Below are 20,933 nucleotides of genomic sequence, written 5' to 3'. Positions count from 1 at the left end.
CGCCCGGCCGACTAGGTAGTTTTGCAAACAGATGGTCGGTAAAATTCCCATCCAAGGGAGGTTGGGTTTTAAAAAAATCCGTTTATTGTGTTTGTTACAGGGAAACTTCAGATGGCGCAGTTAAGCAAAACCCAGACCAGAAAAGATTTCCTCGGTTTTGCCCAACTGCACCAGGGAGAGACTAACAATTAACACACACTCTCTCTCTGTGTGTGTGTGCGCGTGTGTAAATTCTTTTCTATTGTGCACTATATATTCTCTCAAGCATTTTGTAAGCTGAAATCCCTTCCCTATCCAGGCTTTTTGGGTATGGTTTTTACACCACAGGTGCTCAAACTGCAGCCCTCAGACCAAATCCTGCCCGTTTTCTAGGGCCCACGAGCTAAGAATGGTTTTACATCCTACTTTTTTAAAAATTAATTTTTTTTTTTTTGAGACAGGGTCTCACCCTCTTGCCCAGGCTGAATGCAGTGTCACAATCACAGCTCACTGCAGCCTTGACCTCCTGGGTTCAAGCAATCCTCCCACCTCAGTTACCCCAGTAGCTGGGACTACAGCCACACGCCACCATGCTAGGGTAAATATATATGGGGTATCACTATGTTGCCCAGGCTGGTCTCCAACTCCCGGGCTTAATTAAGAGATCACCACCCTTGGCATCGTAAAGTGTTAGGATTACAGGCGTGAGCCACCTCACTCAGCCCTAAAATGTTTTTAAAAATCAAAATTAAAAAATATTTCCTGGCATGTGACTATTACTGAAATTTAAATGTTACTATCTACAAATAAAGTTTGATGGGAACGCAGCTATGTTGTTCACGTGCATTTGTGAATTATCCATGGCTGCCTTTACCCTACAAGGGCAGGGTGAATATTGGACCGAGAAAGTATGGCTCTCAAAGCCCAAAAATATTACAGAATGAGTTTGCCAACATCTGCTTTAAACTATTATGTGACACTTTATAGAGACCTCTAAGCTAGATTTGGCCATTCTGTTTAGCTTTTTGGAACATTTCCACCATGCATAAATGCAGTCTATAATAGAAACACTTACAGTGAATCCCTGTATGTGGGATTCGTGGGGTATGGGTACCCTCCTCACTGGATTAATGTGAAGCAAATCTCAGGCTCCATCATCCTGCCCATTCAGATCTCTGAGAGAGCTCTAAAACATAATAATTCTAAACACTTGCAACCCCAATATCATTATCACTTTATTTTTATTTGAGACAGGGTCTCACTCTGTTGCCCAGGTTGGAGTGTGCTGGCATGATCATAGCTCACTGCAGCCTTGAACTTCTAGGCTCAGGGGATCCTCCTACCTCAGCCTCTCGAGTAGCTGGAACTACAGGCACGCATCACCACACTGGCTAATTTTTGCATTATTTTTTCAGAGCTGGAGTCTCACCATCTTGCCCAGGCTGGTCAAACTTCTAGGCTCAAGCGATCCTCCTACTTCGGCCTCCTAAAGGTGCGGTGGCTCACGCCTGTAATCCTAACTACTCAGGAGGCTGTGGTGGACGGATTGCTTGAACCCAGGAGTTCAAGACTAGCCTGGGCAACATAACAAGACCCAGGCTCTACCCAAAAAAAAAAAAAAAAGGCCCGTCATGGTGGCATGCGCATATGGTCCCAGCTACTCAGCAGGCTGAGGCAGGAGGACCACTTGAGCCCATGAATTCCAGGCTGCAGTGAGCCATGATCCAGCCTGGGTGACAGAGCCAAGACCCTGTCTCTAAAAAAGTAAGGTGTACCCAAACATCTTTTGAGGGTTAGTGAATAACACTTGCATATCCTTTAGCCTTTAGAAGGGAAGTGGATGAGGTTGTGAGCAAATAAGCAGAAGTCAGGAAAAGGCTGGGTGATCGGGACCCCTTACTGAAAAATAAGAAATTTGAACGCCCATGGGATAGGGCTTTTATTAAGCTCAAAGGAGTGGTAAATGCTGAAAATTCTAAGGCACTGTACAGAAGAAAGGCATTGTTTTTGTTGGCAGTGGCTTGATAATGAGAAGATGTCTTGAGCTTTTTAGTGTTCACAGTTGTCGTTTAGTAGTGTATTACATAGTGTGTGTTTAGTGGTATATTACATGGTATGTGTTTAGTAGTATATTACGTAGCATTTGTTTAGTGGTGTATCACATGGTGTGTTGTGTATTATATGGTGTGATTTTAGTAGTGTATTGCATAGCGTGTGTTTAGCGGTGTATGGCATGTATACCAGTGAGCACTACTACATAGTATGTAGCTTGGTGTTGTTTACAGTTCTCCCCTTTACATTACCTAGTGTACTTTTTTTTTTTTTTCCCTCAGATGGAGTCTTGCTCTGTCGCCCAGGCTGGAGGCAGTGGTACAATCTTGGCTCACTGCAACCTCCACCTCCCAGGTTCAAGGGATTCTTGTGCCTCAGCCTCCTGAGCAGCTGGGATTATAGGCGCCCACCACCATGCCCGGCTAATTTTTGTATTTTTAGTAGAGATGGGGTTTCACCATGTTGGCTAGGCTGGTCTCAAACTCCTGACCTCAGGCAATCCACCCACCTCAGCCTCCCAAAGTGCTGGGATTATAGGCGTGAGCCACCATGCCAGGCTTTTTTTTTTTTTTTTTTTTTTTTTTTTTTTTTTGACACAGGGTTTCACTCTGCCGCCCAGGCTGGAGTACAGTGGTGCGATCTCGACTCACTGCAACCTCTGCCTTCCGGGCTCAAGCGATTCTCCCACCTCAGCCTCCTAAGTAGCTGGGACCACAGGCGCGTGCCACCACCCCCAGCTAATTATTGTATTTTTGTAGAGATGGGATTTCGCCAGGCTGGTCTTATCTCCTAGGCTCAAGTGATCCGCCGGCCTTGGCCTCCCAAAGTGCTGGGATTACAGGCGTGAGCACCGCGCCCAGACCCTAGTATACTTTTAAACAACGGATATTGCATTACCTAACAAAGAACCATAATATGTACCATGAGTGTGCATACTGTTTTGAGGATATTAGACATTTGGGTCTAATAGCAAGAGAAACTCACAAAGAATAAATGTTAAAGGCAAATTATTGAGAACTAATTTGTGAAAATTTTAAATGTGTTTAAAAAAAGAATGAAGGAACTATATATTCAAACTTCTAAATTGTGCTTTTTGAAAAATTCTTTTTTATGTGAGGAATAACTAATATGGCCACTGAAATGCAGCCGAGAAATACAGATTGCTAGTCACATATTGCAAGTAAACAAACAGACAAACAAAATAGGGATGAGACTGTGGCCAACTATGGTTTACGTTAAAGTGCCTGTGTTTGTTTTGCTACCATAAGAGTTATTTTCTGAGTTTCAGGCCAGGGGTGGTGGCTCATGCCTGTAATCCCACTTTGGGAGACCAAGACGAACAGATCACTTGAGGTCAGGAGTTTGAGAGCAGCCTGGCCAACATGGTGAAACCCCGTCTCTACTAAAAATACAAAAATTAGCCGGGCGTGGTTGCGGGTGCCTGTAATCCCAGCCACTCGGGAGGCTGAGGCAGGAGAATTACTTAAACCCGGGAGGCTGAAGTTGCAGTGAGCAGGGTTTTTACCACTGTACTCCAGCCTGGGTGACAGAGCCAGACTCCGTCTCAAAAAAATAAAAAATAAAAAATAATAATAAAAAAAAAAAAATTTAAAAAGTTATTTTATGAGTTTCAATCTTCTTTTTCTCTCTTTCCACACATAAATATGTATTTTTCTTCCTTTCTTCCTTTTCCTTCCTTATATTTTTCCCTCCTTTCTCCGTCCTTCCTTTTCTTCCTTCCTTCTTCCTTCCTCTCTTCCTATCTCTATCTATTAGGTATCTATCATTTTTCCAAAGCAAGAAGTCAGCTTTAGATTTGATTAGGATCAGATACAAAGTATTATCCAATTCTCTCTTAGGTATCGTGATCCGGTCCACCGTGTGGTTAGGATTCCCAAATTTTGTTGACAGCGTCTCGGATATGAACCACACGGAAATTTGGCCTGCTGCGTTCTGCGTGGGGAGTGCGGTGAGTCCACCCCCTCTGCATGCCCTCTCCTCCCTACTTATGCTCCTCAAATCACAGCAGCAGCAAACCCTGGGAGTCTGTTAGAAATGCAGGTTCTCACGTCCTGCCCCATCCTGCTGACCAGGAACCCAGCCCTCTCTGTGTTTTAACAAAACCCTCCAGGGGATGCTGCCCAGACACTCAAGTGTTGTTTCTCCCTCCCCTTCACAAATGCATCCTCCGCTTAAATGAGGCCACAAGCAAAACCAGCTGGCACAGAAAAAGTTATCAATCCATTGGATGCATTTTGTTTAAATATATACTTAAATATATTAAATAAAACATATAAGCCGGGCACGGCAGCCCACACCTGTAATCCCAGCACTTTGGGAGGCCGAGGCAGGTGGATCACTTGAGGCCAGGAGTTCCAGACCAGCCTGGCCAACAGGGTGAAACCCCGTCTCTACTAAAAATACAAAATTAGCTCGGCGTGGTGGTGTGTGCGCATGGTCCCAGCTACTCAGGAGGCTAAGGCAGGAGAATTGCTTGAACCCAGGAGGCGGAGGTTGCAGTGAGCCAAGATCGCGCCACTGCACTCCAGCCTGGGTGACAGAGTGAAACTCTGTCTTCAAAGAAAAAAAATAAAACCACATAATTATATATAAACAAATTATTGAATAAGTAAATAGATATCATATATACACAGACACACATACACATGTATGTTATGCTCTATCCGTCATGGTGGTGCTCAGGTGAGTGATTTGAAGCACATTCCCTGATGCTGTGTTGATTGCCCTGTGCTGGAGCAGAATTGCCAGTTTCCTCGCTTCCCTGTCCTCAGTGGCTTCCTAACTGCATCTATGGAGCCTCTGTCTCAGCCCGCAGTGGCGAGACATCTTGACCTTGTGTCGTTTCTAACACTGGAGTCCCCTTCTTCCATCTTCTCTTTGGAAGGACTGCCTGAGTCCCTCCTCCCCGTACTCATTCTTCCTCAGAACAAGAGCTTTTATCTAGTTCGAAGCCCCCTTGAGCCTGCACCCCAGTTTAAATGACATATCTTGGAACTTCATCCTTCCTGCATGCAAGTGGAGCAGAAGGCAGAGTTCCTTAGTCAAATCCAAATGCCTACACCTATCCCAGGCCACACCCTCCTTGGTCCCAGGGGCTGTGCCCGCTTGTGTCCCGAGAGCTGTCACGTGCAGCTTCCTGACGTCAGAGGAAGCCGGTGTCTGCCCTGCCGTCTCAAGGATGGGCTGGGCTTCTTGTACCTGTTTCCAGACATTTTAATGCAGGCTCTTCCTGATTGCAGATGTGGATCCAGCTGTTGTACAGTGCCTGCTTCTGGTGGCTGTTTTGCTATGCAGTGGACGCTTATCTGGTGATCCGGAGATCGGCAGGACTGAGGTATTCACCGAGGAAATGGGATTTCTGCCCTAGTTCTATTTTAGAGGGAAGATTAGAGATGGCACTGAGCATTTAAAAGTATTTTGCAGTGTTGCAGACACCGTCTTTCAGAATCTGTCACCTGGCCCCTTCGCCTAGAAACATCCATGGCAGCTCATTTTTATAAGAGGCCAAAGGCACATTTAAAATATTAGCCAGGCACAGTGGCTTGTACCTGTAATCCCAGCTACTTGGGAGGTAGGAGGATTGCATGAGGCCAGGAGTTTGAGACCAGCCTGTGAAACTTAGTGAGAGTCCATCTCCAAAATAACAAAACAAAATCTTGAGGATTTTTAAAACCTTGAAAGCAAGTAATACAATAAATGAAATATCTGGAACTGGACAAATACGAAAACAGAATGGGCATGTATATAAACAATTTTATTATTTTTTCCTTTTTAGAGACGGGGTCTCGCTTTGACACTCAGGCTGGAGTGCGGTGGTGAGAGTATGGTTCACTGCTGCCTCAACCTCCCAGGCTCAAGCGATTCTTCCAACCTCAGCCTCCTCAGTCTGTAGCTGGGACTACAGACATGTGCCACCAAACCTGGCTAATTTTATTATTTTTGTAGAGATGGGGTCTTGCTATGCAGCCCAGGCTGGTCTCAAACTCCTGGCTTCAAGTGATCCTCCTGCCTCGGCCTCCCAAAGTGCTGGGATTACAGGCATGAGCCACTGCATAAACAATTTTTTATTACATTTAAAGGTTCAAAGGATGTATATATTGACACTTCATGCTAAATCTGGAACCTGAGAATGCCGGGGCTGGAGATGGCTGCTTGGCATGGAGTTACTCAGTGGTTAGTACCTGGGGCACTGGTGTGTTTGAACTGATGCCCAGTCACTCATGAGTTGTGTAACTGTTGGCGAGTTGTTTAACTTCTCTGGACTTCTATTTTCTCAGCTGTGAAATGGTACCCACAAGGTCACTGCGAAGAGTAAATGTGATCATCCATGTATATGGTTAAGAACAGTCCTGAAACGTTGTCAGCTCTTGATATCTATCAGCTGTTACAGTAGGTGGGATGCGCATGTGTCGAGGAAACATCCACATAGAGAGCTGAACTGACAGAGAAGCTGGACGTGGCATGGCAGGGCTCCAAATCCAGGAAGCATTTGCCCCCACCAAGTTCATGGTCCACTTGATTCAGGTCCCCTTTGGAGGGAGCCCTTCCTTGCCTGTTTTTTGGTTCTTGTTTTTGTTTAAATACAGCTTTGTAGGCCAGGCACAGTGGCTCACACCTGTAATCCCAGAACTTTGGGAGGCTGAAGCAGGAGGACTGCTTGAGCCCAGGAGTTTTGAGACCAGCCTGGGCAACATAGTGAGACCCCATCTCTACAAAAAATAAAAAAAAAGATAGCCAGGCATGGTGGGGTGCAATGGTGGTCCCAGCTACTCAGGAGGCTGAGGTGGGAGGATGGCTTGAGCCCAGGAGGTCAAAGCACTGTGAGCCATGATCGTGTCACTGTACTCCAGCCTGGGCGACAGAGTGAGACCCTATCTCAAAAAACAATACAAACGAACAACCGAACAAACCCAGCTTTATAAAGGTCACCTGTTTAAAGCCTAAAATCCAGTGGTTTTTAGTATATTCACAGAATTGCATAACCATCACCATCATTGATTTTATACCATTTTAATCATCCCTTCTACAGCTCTGTGCTGGTTATTAGTCACTCCTCACTGCCCCCTCCCCACAGCCCCCAGCAACCACTTATCTACTTTGTCTCTGTGGAGCCACATGTTCTGGACATTTCATAGCAATGGAATCATACAGTACGTGACCTTTCGTGTTTGGGTTTTTAACTCAGTGTAACATCTTCACAGTTTATCCGTGTTGTCATGTGTCTGTGCTTCATTCCTGTTATGGTCTGAATGTTTCTGTCCCTCCAAAAATTCCTATATTGAAATTCTAACCCCTAAGGTGATGGTATTAGAAGGCAGGGCCTTTGGGAGGTTATTAGGTCATAAGTGGGATCAGTGCCCTTGTAAAGGGGGCCCCAGAGAGCTCCCTCACCCCTTCCACCATGTGGGGACACAGCAAGAAGGTGCTATGTATGAACCAGGAAGCAGGGCCTCACCAGACATCACATCTGCTGTACCTTGATCTTGGACTCCGAGCCCCCAGAGCTGTGAGCAATAATTGTTTATAAGCCACCTAGTGTGTGATATTTTGTTATAGCAGCCTAAATGGATTAAAACAATCCCTTTTCATTGCTAAATAATATGCCAGTGTAAGGCTATACTACATTTTGTTTATCCATTTATCGGTTGATGGACATTTTGTGTGCTTCCATTGTTTTGACTACTTCCATTGTTTGGCTACTAGGAATAATGCTGCAACTGACATTCGTATGCAAGTGTTTGTGTGGACATATGTTTTCATCACATATTCCTGAGTATATATCTAGGTGTGTAATTGCTGAGCCATGTGGTAACTCTAGGTATAACCTTGTAAGAAACTGTTAAACTAAGGCCGGGCGCAGTGGCTCACCCCTGTAATCCCAGCACCTTGGGAGGCCGAGGCGGGCGGATCACGAGGTCAGGAGATCAAGACCATCATGGCTAGCAAGGTGAAACCCCATCTCTACTAAAAATACAAAAAATTAGCCGGGCGTGATGGCAGGCACCTGTAGTCCCAGCTACTTGAGAGGCTGAGGCAGGAGAATGGCGTGAACCCGGGAGGCAGAGCTTGCAGTGAGCCGAGATGGCGCCACTGCACTCCAGCCTGGGAGACAGAGCGAGACCATCTCAAAAAAAAAAAGAAATAAATAAATAAAAAATAAATAAAAAAAAAAAAAGAAACTGTTAAACTGCTTTCCAAGGTGGGTGCACCATTTTACATTCTAGCAGTAATGTGAAGATTGCAGTTTATCCACATCTTGTCAATACTTGTTATTATCTGTTTTAATTTTAGCCATCCTAGCATGTGTGAATTGGTAACTCCTCATGGTTTTGATTTCACTGATGAGTAATGATGCTAAGCATCTTTTCATGTGCTGATTGGTCATGTATATATCTTCTTAGAGAAATGTCTATTCACCTCTTTTGCCCATTATTTCATTGGGCTATTTGGTTTTTTATCATTGAGTTGTAGGAGTTCTTTATATATTCTAGATACAAGTAGCATATTACATACATGATTCACAAATAGTTTCTCCCATTCTGTGGTTTGTCTTTACACCTACTTGATGATATCTTTCAAAGCACAAAAGTTTTTCATTCTGATGAAGTCCAATTTTTCTATTTCTTTGATTTCTTATTCTTTTGTTGTCATATCTAAGAAATCATTGCCTAACCCAAAGTCACAAAGATTTAGACCTATGTTTTCTTATGGTTTGAATGCTTAAATTTAGGTCCACTTAGAATTTTTGTGCACAGGTGACTAATGGGTCCATCTTCATTATTTTGCATGTGGATATCCAGTTGTCCCTGCACCATTTATTGAATAAATTTACTTTTAAAGCCAATATCAGTAAATAGAGATCATATGTAGGCTATAGAATATATTGGGTAATCCCAGTAGATCCCTGCTGTAAAATCATTGACATTCCTTATGTAGATCACATCATCAACTTTGGTCTCTCTGGCCTGAAGTTTAGTGCTTACTTCATTTTTATGCTTGTTCCTTCCATCTTTTTACCTTAGCTCCCAAACTCTTACACATCTGAACCAAACTGAGATATGCCTGGTTGTGAAAATTCTCCAGGGAAGATAGTCAAGGTCAGAGCCAGCCAATTAGGTGTATGAGTGAAGATTCATTTTGGCTACATAAAATATATATAATAATGACTTAAACAAGGTAGGGATTTCTCTTTCATGCTAAAGATGTCCAGAGGTAGGCAATCCAGGATGCTTGTGATGGACATCAGGGACCCAGGTTCCTTTGATTTTCCTGCGTCACTATCCTATTGTGTGACTTCCGTCTTCAAAGTGTCATGGCCCAATATAGCTGCTGGTGCTCCAGTCATCACACCTACATTCTGAGTATCAGGAAGCTGGAATACAGCAATGCAATGCAATAGAGGCCTGTGTTCCCCTGAGCCAGCTTTAAGTAGTGTCCTGGGAGTTTCATACAATGCTAGTTACATATTATCGGCCAGAAGTTAGTTTTTTGTTTTCTTTTTTTGAGATGGAGTTTCACTCTTAATTTCTTTTTTCTTTTCTTTTTTTTGAGATGGAGTTTCACTCTTAGGGTGAAAAAGGTAGAGTTTCACTCTTTTTGCCCAGGCTGGAGTGCAATGGCACGATCTTGGCTCACTGCAACCTCTACCGCCTGGGTTCAAGCAATTCTCCTGCCTCAGCTTCCCAAGTAGCTGGGATTACAGGTGCCTGCCACCACGACCAGCTAATTTTTGTATTTTTAGTAGAGATGGGGGTTTCACCATGTTAGTCAGGCTGGTCTCGAACTCCTGACCTCAAGTGATCCACCCGCCTCAGCATCCCAAAGTGTTGAGATTACAGGCTTGAGCCACCACGCCTGGCCAGAACTTAGTTTCATGCCACACTTAGCTGCTAAAGGAGGTAGGAAATAGACTCTGTGAGCCGAGCATGCAGCTGCCCTCCTGACATCCAGGTTATGTTACTGAGGGAAAAAGGAAATATGGCTTTGAGTAGGTAATTAGCAGTGTGATAAAGCCGTGGCCCTGCAGCTCTCGTGACTGGCATGTCTCTGAGCATCCCTCAGTGTTGGAGAGGTTGGAGGTCTGACACAACTGTAGGTCTTATAGATGCCAGTTATGGGTAGAAGAAGTGTCTCAGAGTGCTGGAAGGAAGCTGGGAGAAGAGTAATACCCCCTGCTGCCATAGGAAGATATATTACTTCACCTCCACCCATGGTGGGGATGTGGGGGAAAAGGGATGGGGTCCCACGGGGCAGTTTGAGAACTGTCTGGACCCAGAGGACAGACAGGGCCCTGAGAAGCTGGGACAGGCAATCATGAAGCCCTCCTTACCCCAAGGATAGTGTTTGGGAGTTCATTTGGAACTCAGTGATCAGAAGGCAGGATGCTGGGACCAAGGGTCTTCAGCCCGTGGGGAGCGCAGGCTTCTCCTGATCTGCTGTGGATTGGGGTTGACTTCTGCCCCGGTGTGGGTTTCAGAGGCCCAGCCCGAAGTCAGGGTCTGGAATGCAGAGATTCTGCACTCTCAAACACCCAGCCCTTTGCAGAAAGCCTCTCCGTTAGTTATCTGAGTCTCATACAAAGCTTCTGGTTCCTGGCCCACATTACTAAGACATACCCCCGACCCTCACCCGCTCCCAGCCCAGCCAGGCTAGGGAAGGGCCACGCCAGGAACCAGTCACAGTGTGGGAGGCAACACATGCTGGAAGTGTTTCTTTTCCTCCCGAAGCTCTTTGGACTTGTTTCTTTCCTCTTGTCTCATTGTAGAAGGGTGTCCTTTCTCACTCAGATCCCTTTGTCTACACAGCTGATCTTCCAAGTTAAAGTCCCGATGGGGTGGGGGTTGTGATATTTGCCAGGAATCTGGTAGAGTTTTGAGTGACAGCCATGCATCCCATGGAGCCCCAGACCCCTACCCCACCTCGTCCCATCAGACAGGAGAGGCAAACCCAAGCTGGACGGCACCAGTCAGCTCTGCAGAGCTTCCATCTTCAGTCTTCCAGCGGCATCTGGAAGGCTGCGGCCTCAACTCCTGGGGGAAAGGGGGTGGGGTGTATGGAAGTACAAAGATGAAAGCTAGAGACTGTGCAAGAATGCCAGCTGTGCCGGGAATGGGGATGCGAAAGGCAAGTCCCCCGCTCTTCTCTCAGGAAGCATGTAGTAGCTGCTGGTTCTGCAGAGACAGCCTTCCCAGGTGGGACTGAGCATTCATACTTGGCTATTAGGTGTGGAGGTGACTCTGGGAGGGCTTGGGGATAGGAGCTCCTTGCTTATCGGGTGAGCCGGGTATTCAGGAGACCTAAGGCCTCTCTCACTGGTGGGCTGTGAGGGCCCACACAGCTGAGAAGGAGCCCCACGTTCATGTCCTTCTGTTGGGAAATCTCAGGTTCAGGTCAAGGTTTGCTGCAGATCCACCTTAATTCACTTCCATGCCAGAGGATCAGGTAGGAAAAAGCAAACCAGACAAGCCCAAGCACAGCTCCTCCTCCCTTTCTGACATCTCCATAAAAAACTTTGCAGTCACAGCCATTGGCTGATTTCTTCTCTAAGCTATCCCCTCATCTTTTATAACTGGGTTTTTTTTTTTTTTTTCAGATTCTGTTTTTTTTCAATTATTTTTATTTTTATTATTTATTTATTTATTTATTTGAGACGGAGTCTTGCTCTGTCACCCAGGCTGGAGTGCAGTGGCGTGATCTTGGCTCACTGCAACCTCCATCTCCCAGGTTCGAGGGATTCTCCTGCCTCAGTCTCCTGAGTAGCTGGGACTACAGGCACCTGCCACCACACCCAGCTAATTTTTGTATTTTTAGTAGAGATGGGGTTTCACCATGTTGGCCAGGCTGGTCCTGATCCACCCGCCCTGGCCTCCCAAAGTGCTGGGATTACAGGCATGAGCCACTGCGCCTGGCCTTTTTCAAGTTTTAAGGTTTATCTTATTTCAAATTTTTTTTGAATAGATGAAAAGAGCCCTCCAGTAGATTATCAGACTTACACTTAAACCGACACGGTCCTGTGGCCCACAGAGGCTTCTGTGACCCAGTCCCCAACACACGGCCCTCCCTCTGTCCTCTCTCACCCTCTCCACTCCAGCCATACCCAGCTCCCAGCTTCTAGAAGGAACCTGTATTCTTTTTTCTTTCTTATTTTTAATAGCTGTGTCTCACTCTGTCATCTAGGCTGGAGGGCAGTGGCATGATCACAGCTCACTGCAGCCTTCAACGCCTGGGCTCAAGCAATCCTCCCGCCTCAGCCTCCTGAGTAGCTGGGGCTACAGGTGTGCACCTCCAGGCCAGGCTGCAGCTCACATTCTTTGACTTGTGGCCTTTTCCTCCATCTTCAAAGCCAGCAATGGCGGGTTACATCCTTTTCAAATTCCCTCCTTTCTGGTTCTCTGCAGCTGATAGTCTCTGCTTTTCTGGATTCTGACAGTTACATTGGCCCAACCCAGATAACCCAGGATGACTTCCTTATCTCAAACATCCTTAACTTCATCACACCTGCAAAGTCTCTTTTGCCATATAAGGGAACGTATTCACAGGTTCCAGAGATTAGGGCAGGGACATCTTTAGGGAAATATATTTGGGCTATCACAAGTGTTTATCCACTTTAACTTATAAACATAGTCTCTGCCAGGCATGTTGGCTCATGCCTGTAATCCTAGCACTTTGGGAGGCTGAGATGGGAGGATTGCTTGAGCCCAGGAGTTTGAGACCAGCCTGGGCGACATAGCAAGACTCCATCTCTACTAAAAAGAAAAATAAAAAAGTTAGCTGGGTGTGGTGGTGAGTGCTTGTAGTCCTAGCTACTTGGGAGGCTGAGGCAGGCTTGAGCTCAGGAGTTTGAAGTTACTGTGAGCTATCATTGTGCCATTGCACGCCAGTATGGGTGACAGAGGGAAACTCTCTTAAAACAACCACCACAAACATAGTCTCATCTTTTAGATTAATCACGTCTATGGGCCTGACTTCATGTAAAATCTTCTCCATCCAGCCATGGCCTCTGGGGCTGGCCCCCAGCAGGGGCACAGGCTGGGACATTACACTGATTCTTCTATGTCATCCTCCTAAGATGGTCACTCCCATGCAGGCAGGTACTCTGTTTCCTGTGCCTAGAACAGGCATGATCTTTGCTCAGTAAACATTCAGCCAATGTACACTGAGTGAGACATACTGCGCTGATACAACTGTGATTCTTTTAGTTGAGACGTAACTTAAATACTGTAATATTCGCCCTTTAAAGGTGTGCAGTTCAGTGGCTTTTAGTGCCATCTGCAAGGTTATACGTCAGTTAGCCCCACTACTACTAGTTACAGAACACTTCTACCATCCCAGAAAGAAACCCTGTACCCATTAGCAGCCACCCCCCATGTCTGCAGAATCACACAATATGTGCACCCTTTGTGTCCGGCTTTTCACTCAGCATTGTTTCTGAGGTTCACCCATGGAGTAGCATGCGTCAGTACTTCATTCCTTTCAACTCGAAGTTACCTTTGCACGTGCTGACAGCCATCTTGTAGGTTAAGGGTGTGGGAAGTGTTTCCTATCACTGGCCCCTCTTCTGTAGAGAATGTGCACCGGAAGGGAAATCCCAGAGTAACAGCGCTGATGGTCCAGTACATGTCTCCACCTCCCTGAGCACAGGATGCTGGTAAATCCCACTGCTGGGGCCGCCTGATTGTCCTCAAAGTGAAGACAGCTGGGCATCCAGGGCAGGCCCAGCCTTGTGGGAAAGAGGAGGTGGGCGGGGACGGCCAGCCTGCCCTGGAGGGCAGCGTAAGTAGCAGAAAGCAGCCAGGCCTCATGTCCACCTGGCCCTTAGCGTAGTGGCACAGGAAGGCCGCAGAGGGTTTCTGTGTTCACCCAGCTGACAGGAGCAACTCACGGCTCTGAGAAGTGGGTCTGGCCGAGGTGATGCAGCTAGTTAATGTGCCAGGTGTTTGCATTAGGTTCAAACCTTTTGAGCCTCAGAGCATCTTCCTGGGATGAGGCTGTAAGAGGAGTAAGTGGGGAGGCTGGGAGGAGCACCTGGCAAGTGCTGTGCCCGTGAGGTGCAGTCTTAGTCCGTCCAGTCTGCTATAACAAACATCACAGACTGGCGGCAGCTTATAAACAGCAGAAATGTATGGCTGGGCGCGGCGGCTCACGCCTGCAATCCCTCCCTTTGGGAGGCCAAGGCAGGTGGATCACTTGAGGTCAGGAGTTTAAGACCAGCCTGGCCAACATGGTGAAACGCTGTCTCTAGTAAAAATACAAAAATTAGCCGGGTTGGTGGTGGGCACCTGTAATCCCAACTACTCGGGAGGCTGAGGCAAGAGAATTGCTTGAACCTGTGGAGGTTGCAGTGAGCCGAGATTGCACCACTGCACTCCAGCCTGGGTGACAGAGCGAGACTCCATCTTGAAAAAAAAAAAAAAAAAAAAAATACCATCTGACCCAGCAACTCCACTCCCATGTATACATCCCAAAGAACTGAAAACAGGAACCCAGCCAGGTGCAGTGGCTCATGCCCGTAATCCCAGCACTTTGGGAGGCCAAGGTGGCAGGATCGCTTGAGGCCAGGAGTTTGAGACCAGCCTGGCCAACATAGTAAGACCCATCTCTACAAAAAAAAAATTCAAAAATTAGCTGGGCATGGTGGTGCATGCCTGTGGTCCCAGCTACCTGGGAGGCTGAGGTGGGAGGATTGCTTACGCCTAGGAATTGGAGGCTGCAGTGAACTATGATTGCACCACTGGACTCCAGCCTGGGCCACAGAGACTAACTCAAAGCAAAACAGGAACTCAAACAAATACTGGTACATAACACATGTTCATAGCAGCGCTACTCACAGTAGACAAACAGTGGAAACAACCTAAATGTCCATTGATGGGTGAATCTTGGCCCATGTATACAATGGAATGGCATTCAGTCAGAAAAAGGGAAGAAAGGGCCGCCGCTATGGCTCACGCCTGTAATCCCAGCACTTTGGGAGGCCGAGGCAGGGGGATCACTTGAGCTGAGGAATTCAACAGCAGCCTGGCAACATGGCATAACCTCATCTCCACAAAAAATACAAAGAAATAGCTGGGCATGATGGCGTGTGCCTGTGGTCCCAGCTACTCAGGAGGTCGAGGTGGGAGGATTGCTTGAGCTCAGGAGACAGTTGCAGTGAGCCGAGATTGCACCACTGCACTCCAGCCTGAATGACAGAGCAAGACCCTGACCCCCAACCCCTACAAAAAGAGGAAAGAAAGGGGCACAGTGGCTCATGCCTATAATCCCAGCAATTTGGGAGGCCAAGGTGGGAGGATTGCTTGAGATCAGGAGTTCAAGACCAGCTTGGGCAACATAGCGAGATACTGCCTCAACAGAATATTAAAAGAAACAAAGGAATGAAGAACTGATCCGTGCTACAATGTCAGTGAACCTGGAAAGCATTATGCTGAGTGAAGAAGTCAGGTGCAAAAGGCCACGTAGCATATATTTCCATTTACATGAAATATCCAGAACATGCAAGTCCACAGAGACAGAAACTAGATTAGTGGTTGCTAGGGGCTGGGGGATGGGCAAAGGGGAGTGACCATTTATATTAGTCTGTTCTCACACTGCTATGAAGAACTGCCTGAGACTGAGTAATTTATAAAGGAAAGAGGTTTAAGGTTTAAATTGACTCACAGTTCACCATGGCTGGGGAGGTCTCAGGAAACTTACAATCGTGGCAGAAGGCCAAGGGGAAGCAGGACACCTCCTTCACAAGGCAGCCGAGCGATTGGGGGTGAGGTGGGGGAGGGAAATCCCCTTATAAAAGCATCAGATCTCGTGAGAACTCACTCACTATCACGAGAACAGCATGGGGGAACCGCCCCCATGATTCAATCACCTCCACCTGGTCATTTCCATCCTCCAATCACCTAACCAACTGATTTCCATCCAACAATGATTAGTGCAACTTGTTCTCTCCCTTGGGATTTTGGAGATTACAATTCAAGATGAGATTCCGGTGGAGACACAAAGCCTAACCGTATCACCAATTAATAGATATGAGGTCTCCTTTTGGAATGATGAAAACATTTTGGAAGGAGACAGTGGTGATGGCTGCAGAGCATTGTGAATGTACTAAATGCCACTTTATTGCTCACTTTAAAATAGTTAATTTTACGTGATGTGAGTTTCACCTCAATGGAAAACAACCAATCAACCTCAGCAGCATGAGGAAACTCTTTGCCGAGGGGCTTTCCTCTGTGTACATTTTCGTGACCTTTCCAGAGCGCAGGAGTTGGCCTGGCAGTTCCAGGCAGGCCTCTGTGCCCCACTGAGCTGTGGCTGCTGTTGTGCTTGTTCCCTAGCACCATCCTGCTGTATCACATCATGGCGTGGGGCCTGGCCACCCTGCTCTGTGTGGAGGGAGCCGCCATGCTCTACTACCCTTCCGTGTCCAGGTAAGTTGGGACTCCAGCGCCCCAGGCAGCCCCATCCTTGTCTCATCATGTGTTGTCTTGCAGGGAATACATGAGCCCCGACCCACAGAGTGGGCGCCTTCGCGGTTAGGCCGTTGTCTCAGGGCCACATGAGGCCATGCTCATGGCCCAGCCCCAGAGGGCTGACTACAGTAGCTTGGAGAATGACCCTGGAGTCATTCTCCCTGGCTCTGCCTTTCTCGTTTGTGTGCATAGGCGCCCATGCACACAAGCATGCACGCAAAGCTTTCCACATATTCCCCTCCACGTAAGGTGTATTCCCAGCCCCTGTACTGGTACAGTTTTCTCATGCCCACTTTTAAGTATTTGGTCTTCAAGCTTCCTCTGGATGAGCAGGTGAGCTTAACATTCTAGGAATGAGTGTAGGGTCATGTGGAAGAGGCCATAAGGATCCCTGGGCAGAGCTTATTCTCTAGCTTTGCTTCCTACGCTTTCTCACTTCTCTTCCATCCTCCACACAGAGGGAGATGTGGCCGCTGGAACTGTCTCAGGCATTTCCTCAAGTTTACATTCCTGTCCATGCAACCCTCAGCTGCAAAGCCAAGGTCTTTCCAAGGATATATATACTCTAACTTCCAATGGAAAACTGGAAAACAGAAGTGGACAGTGTCTTTGTCTGTGATTTTTATACCAGGGATCAACACAGTGTAGCCCCCAGGACAAATCCGGCCTTCTTCCGTTTTTGTAAATAAAGTTTTATTGGAATATAGTCACACTCATTTCTTTATGTACTGTCTGACTGCTTTTGCATGACAACATCAGAGTTGAGTAGTTGCCTCAGAGACCACAGTGTGGCCCATGAAGCTGAAAATATTTACTATCTGTTCCTTTACAGAAAAAAAATCTACAGAAAAAAATTGGTGTAGATAATTTATCTCCCTCTTTTCTCGCTTCTTGCAGCTACTCAGTGAGGATGTCTCCAAATTGGTGTTGCCTTGTCAACCATGAATACAAGTAGGGAGCTCTGTGTAGATCCATCCATACAGTCTGCTTTACTGGGGAACTTTAAAAGGACAGATGCAGTGTCAGCAGCTGTTATAACGGAATGCACTTAGTTGGAAAGAGAGTTTCTGTGGCTCTCCCTCGCCTGTGGGACCCTGGAGACTCCTGGCAAAGTTGCATCTGAGTCTGAGGGTGCCATTGCTGCAGGGCGCACAGGGAGCCTTGAGGTACTCCCAGGGCGTTTAGGAGCTGCTCCTTTTAAGCATCTTATCCTTAATCATCTCTTCATTTTCACAACGCCTGACCCAGGGCACTCGGCATTCTTCATGCTCACAGTCTCACTCTCTTATTTGTCATTTCCTTTCTGTCTTTGCATCGGAATCACTTCTCTTTCTCCTCTTGTTTCTCTTTCTCCTTTCAAGCCTTTCAAGATTGAATTTTAGCCTCTACAGCTAAAGATAAAACCGCCTGTTAAAACAAAGTGGCAGCGTTGAGAGGTGGTATAGTAATTCTTCCTATGGCAAGAGGAGATGGGTATTGCATTTTTCCCACCTGATTTTTTTTTTTTTTTTTTTTTTTACATTTTCTTCCACTTTCCCCTCTGGTTTGACAACTCTGTCAATATTATGGGTGTTTAATTTATTTTTTGTCATTCCCCCTTCCGTGGCCATGAGGCTGTTTGGTTAGCCCCTTTTCCGCCTCCCTCTTTGGCTGAGCTGGAGCAGACCTCCCTCCCATTTGCCTTCAGTTTCCTCTTCCTCTGTGCCATTTTGCTTCTCGCCTACATTAAGCATTTCGCAGCTGAGAGTTGTTACCTTGGTAACATATGTTTGTGAGGCCCTCCAGCACATTCTGTGGTGACCAGTGACTCCTATGACCCTCAGTAGAAATCTTTGTCCTTGGCCGGGCGCGGTGGCTCACGCTTGTAATCCCAGCACTTTGGGAGGCCGAGGTGGGCGGATCACGAGATCAGGAGATCGAGACCACGGTGAAACCCCGTCTCTACTAAAAATACAAAAAAATTAGCCGGGCGTGGTGGCGGGCGCCTGTAGTCCCAGCTACTCGGAGAGGCTGAGGCAGGAGAATGGCGTGAACCCGGAAGGCGGAGCTTGCAGTGAGCCGAGATTGCACCACTGCACTCCAGCCTGGGCGACAGAGCGAGACTCCATCTCAAAAAAAAAAAAAAAAAAAAAAAAGAAATCTTTGTCTTTTTCTCTGACAAGAACCTCTGAAACTATTGTTATCCATAACCATGAGAACACATTTCCTCTGAAATATGCAGCTGGCATATTTTGAGTTGTTCAAGCCCAGGGGCTAGATTTTATTCATGTTATTGCCCAAAACCATGTAGTAAGTACTCAAAACCTCACTATTTAATGGAGTGCCTTTGTCTCTACTTGAATTGCGTTTTTTTCCTTGAGATCCATTGCAGGGAATCCCCCATCCCAGGGTGTTTTTCTTTCCGATCTTTTCCCAGCAGGAACCTTTAAAAGCTTCCTCCAGTGGAATGCCTTAGGGGTCCTCCCATTTCTGAGACAGAAACATGGTTGATCTCTCTTACTCTCCTGTAATTTATGGCTTGTTCCAGACATAAGAAATGACTCACATTTCCTTTGGGCAGTCAGAAGCAGATTTATGCATTTCCCTTTTTGTTCTCATCCTCTTATCTTGACTTCCAGATAAGTAGATGTCTTTTAGCCAAAGCTTTGCTTTTGAGAAGAATGACTTTGGTTTTCCTCTCTCAGGTGTGAGCGGGGCCTGGACCACGCCATCCCCCACTATGTCACCATGTACCTGCCCCTGCTGCTGGTTCTCGTGGCGAACCCCATCCTGTTCCAAAAGACAGTGACTGCAGGTAAATACTAGGGAAGCTCTCTGGGTACCCGGCCACTGGGAGCAGCCCCATGCCTCGGGCTCAGTCAGTGACACATGTCCTGGAATTCTGCAGGACAGTGGACCTCATTTATCATCCTCCAGAGACATCAGCAGAACACAGCTGCAGAAAGTAAGCAGGTTCAATAAATGAAAATGTGCAGGCCTCTGCCCGCACAAGTTCTGTGCCATCATTTGTTAGCTCAGTGCCAGGAGTAGTTGACTTTTCACTTCTGTACTGGGCTTCTCCTGGGTCGGCTGCAGGAGTGCCCTTGGACGACTGTGGAGGTGTGAGAGGAACAGAAGGAGAAGAGAAGGGAGGGGGAAGGGACTGAGTCTGTACTGAGGTGGCTCCAGTCCCATAATGCACTTGGCTGATGTTTTTTCTCAGATGGGCAGGAAACAGGAAGTGGAGCACAGGAAATGAGTCGAGGTCAATGGTTCGAAAAGGATAAGAGGAATGAAGTCGTTGACAACATGTCTGGGAAAGACTTCTAGGCTGGGGCTGGAGACCTGCAGTCCAGCCCCTACTTTGCCCTCAAGGAAGTGGGTCCTGGAATGAGCCTCCCACCTCCTCAGGCTGCCAGAGATCTCTCAAGGGGAGAATGGGAATAAGGAAATTTGCCTTAACTGAGAGGTCCTTTGAAGATCACCTGTTGATTGTTGAACTTTTTAAAAACATTGTTGAGAGTACTCTATCATTGGTAATAGGAAATTATTGTGATTCTTCAGACCATTCTCTTCATATCTACACTTTTTGTTTCCTTTTTATTGAGATGGAGTCTTGCTCTGTCACCCCAGGCTGGAGTGCAGTGGCGTGATCTCGGCTCACTGCAACCTCTGCCGCCCATGTTCAAGTGATTCTCGTGCCTCAGCCTCCTTAGTAGCTGGGACTACAGGCGAGCGCCACCATGCCCGGCTAATTTTTTTGTATTTTTAGTAGAGACGGGGTTTCGCCATGTTGGTCAGGCTGGTCTTGAACTCCTGACCTCGGGTGATCCACCCACCTTGGCCTCCCAAAGTGCTGGGATTACAGGCGTGAGCCACCACGCCTGGCACATATCTACATTTAAATATAGTATGTTAAATATAGCATTTTAAAACAAAATCTCATCAAAAATAGTGATTTGAGCTGATGGAAATGACTTATAGAAAAAAGACTGAAAAGAAATACACTAAGATGTTAACAGTGGTTATCTCTGGGTGGAGGGACCATGGGTCATTCATACTTCTCTAAACTTTTAAATATTTTCTAACTTGTCTATAAGAAGAAATTAAATTTTTTTCAATATTTTAACAAGTGTGCACTATTTTTATTTTTTTTTTGAGATGGAGTTTCACTCTTTTGCCCAGGCTAGAGTGAATTGACGTGATCTCGGCTGACTGAAACCTCTGCCTCCCAGGGTCAAGTGATTCTCCTGCCTCAGCCTCCTGAGTAGCTGGGATTATATGCACCTGCCACCACACCCAGCTAATTTTTGTATTTTTAGTAGAGATGGGGTTTCACCATGTTGGACAGGCTGGCCTTGAACTCCTGACCTCAGGTGATCCACCTACCTCAGCCTCCCAAAGTGCTAGGATTACAGGTGTCAGCCACTGCACCTCTATTTT

At 46.6% G+C, this 20,933-nt stretch overlaps 1 protein-coding gene across 1 annotated transcript in view; it reads left to right on the top strand.

Moving 5' to 3' along the window:
* Nucleotides 1-20,933, top strand: part of GPR143 (G protein-coupled receptor 143) — a 42,030-nt gene that overhangs the window by 1,464 nt on the left and 19,633 nt on the right. The window contains exons 2-5 of the mRNA XM_055267902.2: nt 3,891-4,000; nt 5,292-5,386; nt 16,377-16,469; nt 19,196-19,305. Coding sequence (XP_055123877.1) covers nt 3,891-4,000; nt 5,292-5,386; nt 16,377-16,469; nt 19,196-19,305 — 408 coding nt within the window. The remainder of the gene's footprint in view (nt 1-3,890; nt 4,001-5,291; nt 5,387-16,376; nt 16,470-19,195; nt 19,306-20,933) is intronic.

This window comes from Symphalangus syndactylus, chromosome X, assembly GCF_028878055.3.
Source record: "Symphalangus syndactylus isolate Jambi chromosome X, NHGRI_mSymSyn1-v2.1_pri, whole genome shotgun sequence".
Classification (NCBI taxonomy): domain Eukaryota; kingdom Metazoa; phylum Chordata; class Mammalia; order Primates; family Hylobatidae; genus Symphalangus; species Symphalangus syndactylus.
This window is presented reverse-complemented; position numbering and strand designations above follow the sequence as displayed.